This window comes from Phascolarctos cinereus, unplaced genomic scaffold (assembly GCF_003287225.1).
Source record: "Phascolarctos cinereus isolate Bilbo 61053 unplaced genomic scaffold, phaCin_HiC Scaffold_9;HRSCAF=440, whole genome shotgun sequence".
NCBI classification, from domain to species: domain Eukaryota; kingdom Metazoa; phylum Chordata; class Mammalia; order Diprotodontia; family Phascolarctidae; genus Phascolarctos; species Phascolarctos cinereus.
The window spans coordinates 197,409,515-197,428,318 of NW_027556402.1; the positions used below are offsets into that span (position 1 = coordinate 197,409,515).

The 18,804-nt window shown below is 35.8% G+C and overlaps 1 protein-coding gene across 7 annotated transcripts in view; it reads right to left on the reverse strand.

Moving 5' to 3' along the window:
- FAM193A (family with sequence similarity 193 member A) overlaps positions 1-18,804 on the reverse strand; it is a 218,901-nt gene that overhangs the window by 106,103 nt on the left and 93,994 nt on the right. For 4 of the 7 annotated variants that reach the window (XM_078148602.1, XM_020992198.2, XM_020992195.2 and 1 more), the window contains exons 2-3: positions 18,693-18,758; positions 4,797-5,042 (exon numbers count right to left, since the gene is read on the reverse strand). In XM_078148602.1, the coding sequence (XP_078004728.1) occupies positions 4,797-5,042; positions 18,693-18,758 (312 nt within the window). Of the gene's footprint in view, positions 1-4,796; positions 5,043-11,396; positions 11,619-15,736; positions 15,760-18,692; positions 18,759-18,804 lie in introns of those variants that run through there. The other 3 variants (XM_020992200.2, XM_020992202.2, XM_020992199.2) reach the window with 3 other exon arrangements.

Sequence of the window (18,804 nt, forward strand, 5' to 3'; positions counted from 1 at the left end):
TGGAAAAAAAAATTTTAAAAATTAAAATTAAAATAAAAATAAAAAGAATAATTGTTTCCTTTTTTGGGGGTCAGGTTACTAGGCTAGCTGTTAGAAAAGACAAAGCATACCTGGATTTTAGCTACACATATTCATGTTATTATTTTGGACAAGATTGAGGAATGTGCCTGGATGGTAGTTAGGTGAATTCAGAAGTGGTTGAATGATTAGACTCAATAATGAAATGAGAGGAGTTGCTAATGTTATGTCCTAAGGATTTGTCCTTCACTCTGTGTGAGCAACTTTCATCACTAAAATGTAGGCAATAAGGGGCAGAAAGGCTCAAGTATAAGGGAAACATCCTATATGAGTTATCAAAAAGTGGATTGGGCTCCCTCAGGACAGTGTGCTCTCTTTCATTAGATATTTTCAAGCAAACCTTCAATGATCCTATGTTAAGAATGTTATAGTAGTTAACTACTCCATAGAGTACGTGTAGGGATCAAGTTAGTTAAAGTATATAAATAATTTTTATAAATTCTTCTTCTTCTATTGGTCAGATATAGGTGAATCTCTGAGGTACCAACAACTTAGAGCTGTGATATGGATGTACTTAAGGACTTGGGATTTTATCTTAGAGAAGGGGTTCTTAATCTTTTCTGTGTCATGGACCCCTCTGGCAGTCAGGCAGGCAAAAAACATTTTATAGGCACCCACTATGTGTGAGGCACTGTGCTAAAGGCTGGGGTACAAAGAAAGGCAAAAGACAGTCCCTGCCCTCAAGAAGCTCACAATCTAATTTGGGAGATAGCATACACACAAATATGCATAAATAAGCCATATACAGGATAAGCAGGAAAATAATCAACAGAGACAAGGCAGTAGAATTAAGAGGAGTTAGAAATTGCTTCCTGTTGAAAGTGGAATTATAGCTGGGGCTTAAAGCCAGGAGGCAGAGATGAGGAAGAAGAGCATTGTAAGACATGCCAAGTGAAAATGCCTGGAGTTGGGAGGTGGAATATCTTGTTTGAGAAATATAAGCGTCACTGTCAGTGATACTGGATCAAAGAGTACATGGGGGAATGTAAGGCATAAGAAGACTGGAAAAGGCAGGGTGAAGCCTATGGACTCTCTTCTTAGAATAACACATAAAATTAGATACACAAATTACAAAGGAAAAAATTTATAAAGAAATACAATTATAAAAATAATTTTAAAAAAAACAACAACTAAATTCATAGACTCCTTAAAATCCATCTCCAAGACCTACAAGGGGGTCTGTCGACCTCCACTTAAAAATACCTACTTTAGGGGGCAGCAAGGTGGCACAGTGGATAGAGCACCAGCCCTGGAGTCAGGAGGAACTGAGTTCAAATCTGGCCTCAGACACTTGACACTAGCTGTGTGACCCTGAGCAAGTCACTTAACCCTGACTGCCTCACCAAAAGGGAAAAAAAAATGTTGTAAGAGTGTCATAAGTAAGCTGAACTATAGGCAATACCTAAAACACCCGAGCTCCCATAATTGTTCCCTACTGTCTAAACTAAAAGGATGGTAGGAGAGGATTTATGTTCTTCAAAAGGAGCTTTCTTCTTCCTCATCAGAAGGAAGTGTTCTAGGATATAAGCTCCTACGAGTGTGCAGTATTCTGTTACATAATTCCAAAGTATCATTTACATTAAGATTAGAAGTCTTTCCTTCAGTACAAACAACTTTAGGCCAAAGACACTATTAAAAATAAATATAATTAAAACCTCTGATGGCAAAAAGTGAAGAGGAATTAAGAAGCCTCTTGATGAGGATGAAAGATGAGAGTGTAAAAGCTGGTTTAAAGCTTAACAATAAAAACCCCCTACGATCCTGGCAACTGGTCCCATCCCATTATGTCTTGACAAAAAAAGGAAGGATGGAAGAAGTATCAGATTTTATATTCTTGGGCTCAAAGATCACTACAGAGGGCAACTGCAATCATGAAATTAAAAGATACTTGCTCCTTGTAAGAAAAGCTATGGCAAATTTGGTCAGCGTACTAAAAAGCAGAGACATCACCTTGCTGACAAAGGTTTGCATAGTCAAAGCTATGGTTTTTCCAGTAGCAACATACAACTGTGAGAGTTGGACTTACAAGAAAAATTGAGCACTGCAGAGTTGATGCTTTCAAACTATGGGACTGAAGAAGCCTTCTGAGAGTCCCTTGACTTCAACGAGGTCAAACGAGTCAATTCTTAAAGAAATTAATTCAGGCTATTCACTGGAAAGTCAAATACTGACTCAGAAACTTAAACACTTTGCCACATAATGAGAAGACAGGACTCACTAGAAAAGACCCTGACACTGAGAAAGATTGAAGGCAAAAGTAGAAGTGGATGGAAGAGGATAAGATGGACACAGAGTTATCACAGAAACAACAAACATGAACTTGGACACACTTTGAGAGACGGTGGAGGATAGAAGGGCCTGGCATGCTACAGTACATGGGATCATGAAGAGTTGGGCACTAAATGACTGAACAACAACAAACAATTAAAATCTTATTAAGACTAAAAAAGGGAATTTTCAGCTCAAAGTTTCTCTAAACTGACAATGCTTATTCCAAGCCCAAGAAATATGCCAGTAAATGCTCCCCACATTCAACCTTCCCTCTCTCAATAGCAGGCAATATTTTTAGAAATACATCAGCATAGCTGCTAGTATCAAGATAAAGAGCTTCTCTAAAAGTAAAAAACTAAAAATCCTTTTAAATAAAAAAAATAATAAAAGTAACCAACTCAAAAATATCAAAGAATAAGCCTGAAGAAGAAAGTGGAAGGAGGACCAAGCCAATGCTAATAACTATTTTTCTTTTTCCCTGTTGTCTAGAAACAGTAACATATTCACTGGAACATAAGTAAAAAGGTCCTAATTACTGAGTCCAGACAATTTATCCTTATGGGGGGAAGGAAAGAAAGGAGAGGGAAGGTCTAGTTCTCTTTATTTGGAAGAGTCAATGTATTTCCCAGCATGAACTCAGAAGCAGCTTAGGAAAAAATAGCTAGTTCAAGAATCATATCAACAAGTTTCCTCTAATAGAGAAAGGAGTAGTACAGAATAACCTGGTTAATTTCGACCTCCCAGATCCCACTGCTTGCAGACATCAAAATACTATCTGTCAAAAAGTTATTTCACGTTGATGGTCTTCATGAATTGAGTTCAGGTTTCTCTTTCAAAAGACTAGGATTAACACTCATAACATTTATAGGTTTAACCTAAAATAGAAAAATGGAAGTAAAGAGCAAAGACACAAAGACCTAGGAAAATAATAAATGGACAAGGAAAAAATGCAAATGAAAACCATCAATGAATGGAAACTCACAAATGGAGATGATACTAAATCAATCTCTTACTTGACAAAAGCAATGACCAAATACTGAGACATTAAAGAAAGAAAATAATGAAGTTGAAATTCTTAAAGGTAGTAAATTAAGGCTGACTTCTATCCTCCTTTCTTAGACTCACAGCATTATTGAGCCAAAAATAGTTCAGTAGTCACCTAATCAAATCCTGTCATTTTACTGATCAGAATGCTGAGATTTAAAAACATTAAGTAACTTGCTTGAACATCACAAATATAACAAGTGAAAGAAGACCTGGGTTCTTATCCTCAGTTCACTACCAGAGTTCAGGCCTCTTACAATTACATTCAGCTGCCTCTCTAACATAACCATTTATGTCTTTCAAGCACACAGCAATAAAAACCTCGCATTTATTTTCAGTTCTCTGTGGATCTTCCATTTCTTCATATACTATTCCCATTTTTTCTCAATTCTTTTTACCTCGCCCTCCCTTTATTTTTCTGTTCACCCATTCTGTTCATTTCCTAAAGAGTTTAGAAGTGTTCGAAGAATTTAGAGTTCAAAGAGACCTTAAAATCATTTAATACAACCCCTTCATTTTATGGATGCTGAAACTGAGTCCAGTCAAGTGACTTGCCAAAGGTCCTACAAACAGGAAGCTATTCTATTTTCACTCTGCCCTCTATTCACCTCTGGGCCTTTGCACATGCATGGAATGGACTCACCTTTAAAGTTCCATGTTTACAGGATGAAGTTCTTCCTTCCTCAACAGCCCAACTCAGAAGCCTCTCCTTCTCTGACCTTCCCCCAGATGGAAACTACCTTACTCTCTCAAATTTTTTCTAAGCATTTTGCCATTAGTTCTCACAGGTTCACAGATTTAGGGCTGAAAGGGACTTTAGGAGATCATTTAGTTCACAATTTTCATTTTACAAATGAGGAAACTGGGCCCAACAAAGTGAAGTTACTTGCTCAAGGTCATGCATAGTAAAAGCAACACTCAAAACTACAAAGTATGTCCTTCAATTCTAAATCCAAAGTGTTTTTCTGTGCTCAATGCATGTACATCATGCTGACCCCATTCTTCTTTTTATCATGATTATCTTTTCTCACCCCATCCAATTAGCTTGCAAGTTCCAACAATACATGAATTTATGTTATAACTATCTTTGTATGGTTGATATTTACCCGCTAATAAGTGCCTTAAAGGGTTTGATGAATTACAAAATATTTTCGTTCTAATAATTCAATTTATGGCCTTTGGTTTCATGAATTACTTCTTAGTGCTTCTCATACTGCACCCCCAACCCTGCTTACATAACAATTATGATTCTTCAGCTCACTGAGCCAATTGTAGTAGCAATCTACTTTCTTGGATAATTTGTTATGCATAACACACACACACAAAAACAGCAAGAAAACAGCTGGGAATATTTATTTCCAAACATACTCCAGAATATTCTTTATTCACCCAGGAACACTCACCATAAGAGATTGTTCCAAGGTAGCATGCCTCTCTTCTTTCTCAACTGTTCTTCGACAGTCTGGACATACCCAAAGTGGAAGATGCAGCATACTATTTGCTTTAGGAGATGTTGAAAGTGCCATTTTGCTAGAATTTTTAATCCCACTCTCTGAAAGTGAGGAATCTTTCCGCTCACTTCTACAAAGAAGACAATGCTCTCCAGTTGTATATGGTGCTCTCTGACCCAAGCCAAAAGTAAATGGAGTCTGAAACAGATTAAAAACGTTTACGTTTTCAACATATTATAAAAACAAGTTTATCTTTTACCATAAATTGACATTTTTTCACTGTGCCACTAAGATGTTCAGAAGGAAAAAGTCTATGCAAATGATTCATAATTATCTGAGTCGATATGCAGTGTTAATGTCCTAGAACCTCATAATATATCAAGTCAGATAAACCAGTCAGAATAAACACCTTATTCAGGTAGGGGCTTGAAAATTATTCAATTTCTCTAGTCTGTCTAAAAATCTTGTCTGCTACTACTCTTTACCGATAACAGACAAAATAATGAAAGAAAGCATACGGAGAAGCAAACCTGCTGTTTAACAATTCAGGATAGCCTCCCCTTAATATTTCTATTCTCAAATTATTCTCAGTGAACTAAACTATACTCCCTTACCCATCCAAAGGGAAACTGTCACCATTCCTTATTTCTTCTAGCTCCCCCTTGAAGTTTAGTAACAATTACATTCAGCTGCCTCTCTAACATAACCATTTATGTCTTTCAAGCACACAGCAATAAAAACCTCGCATTTATTTTCAGTTCTCTGTGGATCTTCCATTCCTCCCAGGCTTTACAAGGAACTGCAACCCAGACTGATTTAGGAAGACATCAATATCACATTGGCTGAACCAGTTTTAGGTTTTCAGACTAAGCCAAAGTACTTAAACTATAAAAATAGATCTCAAAACTTTCTTCTAGCACTGTTAAAGCTGTTATTTGCAGTAAGATTAAAACAGAGATGGCTATCAACACTAAGGAACTATTTAAGCAGATGAGATAATACAAAGAAGAAAATATGATTTGTGCTTTTAAAAAAAGCAACAACTGATTTAAATCAAAAGATTAACATATACATAATCACCCTTAATTAAAATCACTTCAGGTGATAAACTTTATCACCTTTAGACCTACAATTTAAAGCGAAGAAAAAAAAACTTTAAGACTAAATGAGCTGCAGTACTTAACTTGTACATGAAGTGCTGAGGCTAACAACTTTAAGAAAAAGACAAACTACATATCCAGTATAATATGCCATCCAAACTTATAAACCTCTCACTCAAAGAACATTAAGTACGTATGCTGTACTATAAAGGAGACAAGACATAAAGATAAATGTGTAAGTCTTCAAGGAACTTACAAATTATGACAACAAATATAGGAAAGGAAGAAAAAAGATAAGAAAAGAGGGCTAGATGCTAAAGTTATCAGCGTAAATGACATTTACTAGTTGTATAATCCAGAATAAGTCACATAACCACTTTGTGCCTCTTCTCTTATGGGTAAAATGGGGGCAAGTACTTGTATTATTTATTTCATAGGGTGGTTCTTTGTAAAACCTCAAAGCTCTATATTACCTATCATCTCATCTTTACTGTCAGATTATATAAAACTATAAACTCCTTGATGGTAGAGACTGAGCCTTCTTATTTATCAGTTAATTCTCCCCCAGCTCTTAGTACACAGTATGAACTTAATAATTCATAAGGATTTCTAGAAAATTATCACATCAAAGCAATTCCGAACTATGAGAAGAAAGTAACAAAAACAGCCATAATTTCTGATCTAGAAATTCTACTGACACCTATATCCCAAATGATTAAAAACCAAAAAGGATATACACATACACATTTATAGCAATAGTTTTTTGTAGTTGCAAAGAACTGGAAACAAAATAGGTGCCTATCAATAGAGGAATGACTAAACAAGTTCAGGTACGTGAACATAATGGAATATGTGACATAAGAAACATAAAATATGATGAATACAGAAGGATGAGAAAACTTATTTGAACTGATACAAAGTGAAATAAGCAGAACCAGAAAAAAATACTCAATGAGTATCACTATGTAAATGAATCCATCCTCTACTCCTCTCTAACTTAGCCCTCGCATTCAGTAAGCTGCCAAATCTTGTAATTTCTTTCTCTACAACATCTCTCCCATAGATTCCCTTCTCTCCATTCATACAGCCACCACACTAATTCAAGTCCTAATTATCTCTTGTCTGGATTAGTACAACAGCCTTCAGTTCTCTGCCTCAAGTCCCTCCTCATTCCAATCCATCCTTCACACAGCTGCCAAAGAGATTTTCCTTAAGATTAAGTCCCACCATGTTATGTTCTGGGTCAACAAATTCTGGTGGCTCCCTATCACCTTCAGCATCAAATTCAAAATCCTTTGTTTGACATTCAAAACTTTTTACAACCTGGTGTCATCCTCCCTTTCCCATCTTCTTACACTGCACTCGCCCCCTTCACATATTCATTTGCCATTCTTCCCAAATGACATTATACCTCCTATCTCTCAGCCTCAGCACAGGCTATTAATCCACACCTGGAATGCTTTTCCTCTCAAAGTCTTAGAATCCCGGGCTTCCTTAAATATTTAGCCCCAGACTCCTCTTTTAGTTTGCATTTATCTGCTAGGTTCTGATTTCTATACAGTATCTCCCCCATTAGAATGTAAATTCGTGGAGAGCAGAGACTGTTTCTCCTATTTTTTTTTGTATCCTCAGTAATTATTAATTGATAAAAAACAGTAACACAAAAAATAAAAATAGAATAATGCAAACTTATAATGACAAACTTGACCCCAAGTAAGAGATATGACAAGGCATCTTCCTCTACTTGTTGGCAAAATCTAGCATATGATGGAATATGACATGTTAAGGTTACAATGTTAGTTCTGCTGAAATGTTTTTTCCTCTCTTAAAAAAAAATTCTTTGTTATAATGGAAATGTGAAAGAGGGGAGGATATCCTAGTAAACATAGCTGCAGTGTAGCTCACAGAAGGAGATGCCATGGTCCAGCTAAGTCATTTACTGGTACCACCTTAAGTATGACCTTTCCTTAGACTTTGATAAAGAAAGTCTCGGACTCTGACATCAAGAGCTCTGCAAAGATCAGTGTTTCCCATACTACCAGCCCAGCAGCCACAGCTATCATCTAAGCTTTGCACATAAGCATTTAATAAGAGCTTTCTGGTTCATTCACTCATTAATGAAAATTTATTTTAAAAAGTTACTGTAATACCTTTTAAAAAGGGCTTCTTCTTTTCTCACCTCACTATCAGTGGAGAGGGTATATATATATACCAAGCACTGGGATATAAGGCTACAGAATTTTACAGCTGGAATTGATATGCTTATATCTTTCTCATCCCTGAAATACTGTCAACTGATCTAACCATTCCTATTTGCTAACATCCTGTATCCCTCTTATCCTCTTTTCAGCTAAATTCTTTGAAAAAGTTGTGTACACTATGTGATTCTGCTCCCTTTCTTATTTCATAACCCTTGGCGTTTTGGCTTCTGACTCTCACCATCTAGCAAACTTGTTTCAAGATTGTCAATGACTTTTTTCTCACATTTGTTTATGAGGTTTTTATAACTTAGAACATGTTAATTTTCATAAACTATATAGCAAAGCTGAAAAATGTATATTTTCTTTTCTAGTCTCATTTGATAACTGACAGATGTAGCATATGAAACTTGTTCTTAACGTTGTTATTGCTTATCTTATGGTTAAGTTTGCCTTGGTCTGAAAAACGGTACATAAAGGTCCCCATCTATCACAATTTTGTAGTCTATTCCTTTTCCTAATTCAATCAACTTTTCCTTTAAAAATTAAGATGCTATTTATAATATATATACATAATGATATTATTTCATTACATAATGGTGCCTCTAAGCATAATACACTTCCCTGTCTATCTCTTTTACCTATATTTTTAATGTTGCTTTTTCTAAGATCATGACTGCTATTCCTACTTTTTTGAGCTCACATGAAAAAAATTATTTTAACTGTATATGAATCCTTATGTTTCAAATTTATTTCTTGGGTAAAAAAAACTTTGTAGGATTGTTTTCTAACACATTGTTTTATCCTCCCATTTTAGTGACAATGATTCCTTCTATTTCCCTCAAACTCAAATCTTATCTCCTCTCTGAATCCTCTCTGTATTCTCCCTTTGCAGAGAAGATGGTGAAAGATAAAGAATATGATCAATACTAGAGATACGTAATGGAAGAGATCTGCTTTTACTCTACTTGCTCTCCTTTCTTCCTCTCTCATCAATCAATTATTAGTTCTCTTTTTCTTTTTTTATTTTAAATTCTTTCTTTATAATTCACCTCACAAGGCTGAAATTTTTTTTCCATGTGACTGTTCTCCTGATGTACCTCTTAAGCCCTATTCTCTCCCTATTGTGTGTGAATCCACATCAGTGTTTATAAAATCCTTTTTCCTGGTTCAAATAAAATGAGGTTCATATGATACCTGTTCCCCACACTCTTTCCATTTTTGTATACGTTTGTAATGCAACGCAATTGTGAGAAATAATTCCCCTTTCCTTTTTTCTTCCAATAGTCCTTTGTCTACCACATTTTTCCCCTTTCTTAATACTACTTAATACCAAAAAATACTATGAAAACACCACCCAGTCCATCTGTTTGTCTTATTAATTCCCTCTGTGACTCTTGAAAAATTATTAGGATTTTACTATTGTGCTACAAGAAATGACAAAGCAGGATGATTTCCAAAAAACCTGGGAAGACTTATATGAACCGATGCGAAGTGAAGCAAAAAGAACAAGAAAAACATTGTATACAGTAACAGCAATATTATAAGGATGGTCAATTGTGAAAAATTTAGCTACTTCAATCAAGATAATGATGCAAGACAATTCTTAAGGACACATGATAACAAATGCTATCTACCTCCTGAGAAAGAACTCAAGAACTTTGAGTGTAGATTAAATCAACTTTTTTCACTTTCTTTATGTTTCCTGATTTTTTCTTTGTTCATTCATGGTTTTTTTTTTTGGGGGGGGGACATTGCTAATATGGAAATAAATTTAAAAAAAGAAAAAAATCATTAGGATTCTAAAGGATCCTTGTTTCTCTTCTTTTCCAATTAGAATGTGAACACTTCACATTATTTTGCCCCGGTTCTTATTGTTCAAATGTATTTGGTTTTTCAGATTTCTTGATTCCTGTATTGTCAATTCTAGGTATCTACTCAGTTTTCGTATTGTAATACAGAATGCTTGAAAGTCTACTATTCCATGAAAGGTCTATTCCTCAACTCCCTCACCACCTCCCCTGCCCTAACACAGTTATATTTGGTTATAGAAGCTAATCATAATCATAATCATAATGCTTTACCTTTTGGAATGCCACATTCATAAGTCTTTGCTCCTTTACAGCAAGAGTTGCCAAGTATTATGTATCCTGACTGTGATTTCTAACTACTTAAAATTCTTTCTGGATGCTTGCAGTATTTTTTCCCACTGACTTGGAACCTCTGAATTTTGAGGGACATTACTGAAGATTTCTTTCAGTAAATGATTGGTGGAATACTCCTATTTCCACTTTGGCCCTGTGGTTCTCTATCTGGGCATCTTTTCAATACAGTTTTTTGAAATATGGAATCTGGTGGGGGAGGTAGGGAGTTTGTTCATGGTTTTCTAATAATTAGGGTTTTTTCTTTCTTTCTTTCTGGTGAGGCATTTGGGGTTAAATTACTTGCCAGGGTCACACAGCTAGTAAGTGTCTAAGGCCACATTTGAATTCAGGTCCTTTTGACTCCAAAGCCGGCGCTCTATCCAATGCACCACCTACCTGCCCCCAAAGTATTAATAATTGGGTTTTGTTTTTTCTTGGTAATGGTTTTCTAGAAGACTGACCGTTAAATTATTTCTCCTTGGCCTGTTTTCCAGATCATTTGTTTTGATAGTGGATACTTCGTAGCATTTTTTAATTTTTTTCCCCTGATCTTCAAATTTTGTTCTAATATTGATCAAATGTCTCAAGTAGGTGTGAATTCTGCTTGGTCCATTCTAATTTTCAGAGAGTCCACTATCTGGGTGAGATTTTCTCTCACCCAGAATCTTCTATTCTAGTTCATTCTCCTAATTTTTTTCCTCCAGAGTTCTATTTTTTAATCTTTTGCTTCATTACCTCTTAATAATCATAGCACTTGCTATGAACCCATTTTCCCCACTCAGGTTCTGCTTACAGTTATAATGGAATTTACTTTCTTCTTTTGGGTTATCTTTTTATTATTTCTTTTTGGTATTTATATCTTTACTCATATAGCCTTAGTTCTTGATTTAGGACTCAGCACTAGGGTTAAACTGTAATCCAACAATACCTCTATAAATGAGGTGGTCAGGCTGTTTGGTCCTAATTTAGTTTTACTGGGTTCCTGCCTCTGGCTTCTACTTCCCCTCATGTGTCTGAAGTAGGAGTTTGATAGTCTTCCAGCTCCTTGCTGCCATGGTCTTCTACCCTTTAGAAATCTTTCAAACAGCTATGGGCTTCTGTTCTGTTTACCTGTATTCATGTTGATTTCTGTGACAAGATCCCTCTTCCAGTATCCACAATTTCTGTCTATCCTGGACCGAATGAAGGAGCTCATTGATGTTTTCCTCCTCCGTATTTTCTTGGTCACTGTTCAATCTAGTGTTCTTTCTAGATTACTACTCTGGATCTAGAATAAAAGTGGTAAAGGTAGGCTCCTCCTTCACAACGCCATCTGAACAGGAAGACCTCTTGCTCAACTCTTTGTAATTTATCTCATTCCCTGCAACAAATGCTCTAAAACATATCCTTTCTCCTTAAGCCCCAATTCCTAATACTGCAAAGGACTTAGCATCCTACTTCATTGAGAAGATTTATACTACACAAGTGGAACTCGTTTAATTCTCATTCTTCCATTCCTCCAAACATCTCAGCATGATCATTTATTCTTCCCTCCTTCCTCAGATTGCAGAAGAAACGACTGACTAATAATCCAGTTTGGGATAATCCCACTAGATATGCTCTTTCTTTTTTTTTTTTTTTAAAGGCAATTGGGGTTAAGTGACTTTCCCAGGGTCACACAGCTAGTAAACGGCAAGTGTTTGGTCTGAGGCTGGATTTGAACTCAGGTCCTCCTTACTCCAGAGTCGGTGCCCTACTCACTGCGTCACCTACCTGCCCCTAGACGTGCTCTTGATCCTACTCTGTTTTGCCTCCTCCAAGGTCCTGCCATAGCAATCATCCCTACTCTCTGATGTCTATCTTCAGTCTCACGTTTTCTACTAAGTCTTTCTCACATAGCAAAAAGGTCTCTCTGATATGAAAACAAACAAACAAACAAAACCCAAAAAGGAAAAAAGCTGGGGCAGTTAGGGGGCATATCGATTAGAGCTCCAGGTTTTGGAGTCAGGAGGATCTGAGTTCAAATCCAGCTTCAGACACTTGACACTTAACTAGCTGTATAACCCTAGGCAAATCACTTAACCCCAACTGTCTCACCAAAAAGAAAAAGGAAAATAAAAAAAAGAAAAAGAAAAAAGAAAAAAAAAGTTTTCCTTGTACTTTCTACACCATTCAGGCACTATCCTAGTTTTACTGTCCTTCACTTACAAAGTTCCTTAGAAAGTTATTGAACACTTGGATTCCCTTTGAAGTCTGGCTTTTTCCTACCTGCCATTCTAAGTCAAAGGTCACTAAAAACCTCTTTATCAGCAAATCTTATAGCCTTTCTTCAGGCCTCATTCTCCTTAACCTTCCCATAATACATAATAAATTAACTACTTCCCTCTAGATACTGTATTCACTCTCAGTTTCAGAGGTATCATTTATGGAATTTTCCTATCTTTCTCAGCATTCTTCATTTTGTCATCAGGAGGCAGCATAAGATTTAAATTCTACTTCTACTTACATCTGTACAACTCTGGGCAAGTTACTTTATACCCCTCTGAGTTTTGGTTTATTCACCTGTACAATGAGGATGATACCTCTAATACCACAAAGGACTGTGAAGCTCTAATTAAAAACAATTCCAGACGACATGAAAGGTTGATGTCACAGTACACAGAACTCTGAACTTAGAAGCAGGAAGACCATAGTTCCAATCTGGTCTCAGGCATACTTGCTAGATATGTGGCACTATAGGTCATCTAACCTCTTTCTTCCTCAGTTTCTTCATCTGCAAAGGGGAAAAGATGAGCAGCTATGTGACATAGTGGGCAGGGCACCAGGCCTAAAATAAGGAAGAGTCAGGAAGAGCTGAGTTAAAAGAAATCCTGATATTTACCAGCTCTGTGACAAGTCACAGAGTGGCAAGTCAGTTAACCTTGTTTGCCTTAGTTTCCTCACTAATAAAATGAGCTGGAGAAAGAAGTGATAAACTACTCCAGTATTTTTGCCAAGAAAACCCCAATTGCAGTCACAAAAAGCCAGACAGGATTGAAATGAATGGACAACAAAAAGAGGAAATTACTAGCATTTATAAGGAGTTTTATGAGGATAAAACGAATATTTGTAAAGTGCTTTGTAAAACTTTAAAGTGCTATGTAAATGCCAGAAAAATTAAAAAAGGCAGTTTCTTCCTTGCACCTCTAATTTCTTTAAAATTTCTCTTATGTCCATATCATGTAATCCATTGGAATTGATTTTGCTATATCATGTGAAATATTTATCTCTACCTAATTTCCTCCAGACACCTAAGAAAACACTTTGAAAGGAATGTCCCAAGTCGCTGAACATGAAAGGTTTATTGTTCCTCCTACTGACAATTAAAAGGATATAAAATCCAAAACAAAAAACAATTCCAGAGGCAGAGAGAGGTGTATTCGTGGAGAAAGCACTGGAGATGAAGTCGGAAAGACCTGAGTTCAAAACTTCTCTCAAACACTTATGATATGACTCTGGGCAAGAACCTCTCTATTCCCTTCATCTTTAAAACAAGGGGTTGTTTAAAATCTATTTCATGTTCTGTTAGTTTGTGTGTGACATAGTTTTTATAGATAATCTTCCATTTCTTTTTCAATTCTCAGTTCCACTGCCACACAATTACGTATTATAGGTTCTAACAGTTATTTTAGTTCTTCCATTTTTTGTGATTTTACCTTGTTCACTTTAATAATTTCATTTTCCCTTTTTAATCAAGTTAACTAAAGGTTTATTAATTTTTAAAAGTATATTCTGTTTATCAATCATTTCTTTTTCTATTTTGTCAATGTACAATTGCACAAATATAATTTTTCCCTAAAGGACTGCTTTATCTGCATCCCAGTAATTTGGGTCCATTGTCTCATTGTTATCATTCTCTTTCACACAGGTTTCTATTCCTACAATTTGTTCTTTGAGCTATTCTTTATTTAGAATATCACTGTTAAGTCTAGTTTAGGTCAACATCTTTAGCTTGTATTTCTAATAAAAATTACTATATATGCTGCAATATAATCTAGTAAAAGAAGATTAGTATTTCTGCTTTTTTCTCATTGTTTATAATTTCTCTGTCCCAGGATCTGTTTCTGTAAAGGTACTACCTGGTGCTGAGAAAATGGGTATTTTTGAATGTTTCTATTCAGAAGATGCCTTAAGCTTTTCAGTTCTTAACACTCTGATTTTTCAGTTTTATATTATTCTTTTTATTTATCTTTTTCAGATTTGTCCAATTCAGAGTAATACGAAAGGTTGTTATAATTTCTTACCATTTGTCTTTCTAATTCAAGCAACTGTTCCTTTATGAATTTAATTGTCATACTATTTAGTACACATATGTTAAGTGTTGATACTGGTTCACTGTCAAATGTTCCCTTAAGAACACTGTAGTTTCCCTGTTTATCTTTCTTTATAGTATGAATTTTTATTTCTTTTGCATTTTTGATCTAGTCCCTCTTAAGCCAACACTTGCTAGTCTATTCCCATAGGCGAATACCTTCAAATATCCACTCGTTTCCTTAGTTCTTGAATCCCAAGTTCTCTGAATTTACTTAAACTTAATTTTCTTTTTCTTTCTGCTCATTGATCCATTTCTTCTCCTCTTTTATCCTTCTCATTCCCTCACAGTTACATAAGCAGTTAAAAATCTTCCCCTTCTGCTTCCCTCTAAACTCTGGTTTAAACTTTCTTTTGTATACTTTCTTTTACTGTACACTCCCAAGAAATTTTGTCTTGTCTTCATAGCTCTCTTCTCCTCCAATCTATACAGTCCTAAGACTTCCAGTGCTGTTTTCCTATTCTCCTGCCACTTGCTCTCTCTATCTTGCTGACTACAATTCACTATTCTTTTATTATTCACTAACAGACAAGGTAGGCATGTATTACTCTTCCCTCATTTGCTTTCCCATTCCCCATTCATGTAACTCCCCACTTGGGAGAAACTGTCATATCTACAAGAAAGATACTGATTTAAATCAATCCAGTCATTCTGCAAAGCAGTTTGGAACTATGACCAAAAAGTTAGTTAGCTATGTGTACCCGTTGACTCAGTGATCCAGTGTCTAGCTCTCTACCCCAAGGATATCAAAGAAAGGTGAAAAAGACTACCCATATACACAAAAATATTCATAGCAATTCTCATTGAGGATACAAAAAAAATAGAAACTAAAGTGTCAGTAGGACTATATTAAGGAAGGGCAGAATACATTATGCTATATGGATGCAATGCAGACCTACTGTGGCATAAGAAATGATGAGACAGTTTCAGAGAAACCTGGGGAAACTGCTACGAACTGATGCAGAGCAAACAGAATCAGGAAAAAAAAAATATATATATATATATAGTAACAACAACAGTATAAAAATAAACAACTATGAAATACTTAAGAACTCTGGTCATTCACGATTCATTTGGAATCCACAATCCCAAAGGTCAGATAATGAAACATGCTACTTACCTTCTGATAGAGAGATGGTAAACTCAGGGTGAAGAATGAAACATTTTTTTTTTTAGGCATGGACAATGTGGGAATTTGTTTTGCTTTATTATATATATTTTTTCCAAGGATTTTGTTTTTCTTTTGAGGGAGAAAGCAAAGGTAGACAGAGAAAATAATGCTTGTTAACAGGGAAAAAAAATGGATTAAAAAAAGACACTGAACGGATCAGGGATTTAGTACATAGAATACTAAATCAACTCTTTCTCCTTTCCTTCTGATTAGGAAAATCCCCTTCAATCTTTAGTTCTTTGTGTACTTGTGTCCCTTGATGAACCTTCTGTTTTTCTCTTTTATCCCAGAGATCAGCCTCTCTTTTTAAACAAGAGGCTATAAACATGAGATAATAAATTTCACTGTTTAATTCTTATTTGCTTTCCTTGTTTTTCACTTACTTAGGCTGTTGGCAAATTGATTCATCTTTCTGCACACACATCTATACCCTCCAACAGTTCTTTTGTTAAATCTTTTTTTTTCCTCACTGAAGTTGAGGTTTGAAGGATATGTTACTTTATATTGTAGATTGGGCTCCTTTACTTTTCTGGGAATATGCCATTCCATTCTCTCTTAATTTCTCATGAATATGCAATCAACTATTATTCAAATTACTTTTCTTACTTATTTGTATACCTTCTTCCTGGATATGCAAAGAATTTGCTATTGAAATTGTCCAATTAAACTACCACCAGTATAGGAATTTGGACTATGCTTATGTGTTTGGGTTCACCGCCCCGCCCCCCCTTAGTGAATGAAAATCTGTGAATTCTCTTAATGACTGCTTTATCTATATTAAGAAATTTGGGGAAAATTTATTATGTTATTTCTTGAGGTACTGTATTATTCTGGTAATGTACTACTTATTATGGAGGCAACTAGCAGTACAGCAGATACAGTGCTGGGCCTGAAGCCAGGAAGACTCATCTTTGTGAGTTCTAATCAGACACTTACTAGCTGTGTGATTCTAGGCAAGTCTTTTTTTACCCTGTTTACTTCAGTTTCCCCATCTGTAAAATGAACTGGAGAAGGAAATGGAAAACCACTCCAGAATTTTTGACAAGACATGGAGTCATGAAGAATCAGATATGACTGAAACGACTGAATAACAAAACACTACACTGTCACTGTGTGTGTGTGTGTGTGTGTGTGTGTGTGTGTGTGTGTGTGTGTGTGTCTCTTTCTGTCTGTCTCTGTTATATTAGGGGAAAGGAAGAGGACAAGGATATACATTTATACTACTACCATGTATCAGGGACTGGGCTAAAGGCTTTAAAAAAAATTATCTCATTTGATCCTCATATATCATTAGATATTATTGATATGAGGTGATATTTATATTTTTTCTTTCAGGGTTTTTATAATCTGTTATGTTTTTCTGGGAGATCTCTATTCCTTGTCATTTCTGTGCCTTCTATCTTTAAGGTCAGTAGCTCTGATCTATCATGAGGGACTATTATATTAACATGTTGCCTTCTGCTTCTCTTCTGTCACATTTCCCTCCAATTTAGTATTTCTGTGTTCTCAATAGCTTTTCTGAGCTTATACTTCTTTTGAAATTCTCCAACATGTATTAATTTTTTATGCTCTGTGATTTTTAATTCTGCATTAAAAGTTATGAGCTCTGTCCCAATTTCCCCTCACTCTTAATTCTGGAGATTCCTGTTATTGTCCCATGATTTACGGAGTTGAAAGGATTTTCTCTCTCTCTCTCTCTCTCTCTCACATTCATTCAGTAATACTGGCTCATTTTCCTTCATATTTAAAGAGCCTAAGTTTCTTTTCGAAGTTTTATTAAGCTTGATTATAAATCTTTATGATCACCTCCAGGATAAAATATAAAATCCTCTCCTTGGCATTCCTACCCTATCTTACTCCAATCTTTCCATTCTTCTTATACCTTACTCAACCTCAAGTATTTTGCAAATCAAGGACTCCAGTCTTGCTGCTACTTTTTAGAAAAGATACTTCACCTCCTGACTCTGGTCATTTTCAGTGGCTGTCCCCTGTGCCTTTTCTCTCCCTCCTCATCTCTCTCTCTTGGCTTCCTTTAAGGCTCAGTTAAAATTTCACCTTTTACTCTTAAGAAGCCTTTCCCAATCCCCCTTGATGCTTGCTAGTGCTTTCCCTCAGTTGGTTATCTCTAACCCTTGCTTGTACACAGTTGTTTACATGCTGTCTTCCCCATAAGATTGAGCATCTTGAAAGCAGAGCTTTTTTTTGGCCTTTCTTTGTGTCCCCAGAGCTCAGAACAATTCCTGGAATATAGCAGAAGCTTGGTAAATATTTATTGACGGTCTTACCAAACACTCACTTAAACCTTTTTAATCTTACTTCCACACTCTACAATTTTCCCCTAACCTAAACCAGTAGCATTATTTTCCAAACATACCCCTTTCTCTTTCTTGTAGACAGCCAAACTGGACAACTTACTGCATAAAAGCACCTCTATGTCTTTCTACTATGCCTGGAATACCCTATCCTCTTCATCTCTGTGTGAAGAAATCTTACTCTTTCCGCGTGGAGACCCAATACGACTTCTTCCAGGAAAGCTTTCCTAATAAGCCTATTGGGTTGAAAGCCATTGCTCCTTCCTCTGATGTTGCACATCAGATTTGCATATTTCTTATGCACTTACATTCTATTCTATATAATTATTTATCTTTTACTTTAACAGTTAGTCTGAGGGCAAGGTGTGTGCTATTTCTTTCTTTTCTTCAGTACCTAGACAAGGATAATGTTCTGCACATAATGTTCACATATAATGTTCTGCATACATCTGCTGTTAAATGTTTGTGGAATGAATAACAATAAATACACAAAGGAACAGCCATGTACTCCAAAGATCAACTTTCTGCCCCTTCTATACTGAAATCTCTGAATAAATCTCAAATTAGACAATCCCATAACACACTGTTCATACCTGAGAAACACCTGGGAAATCTGAACCAACAGGGCCGTCAGCAAATTGGGTACCATTTAATGAAACCTAGGAAAAATTAAAATACATGATTAAGAATATAGCAAGAAATAAA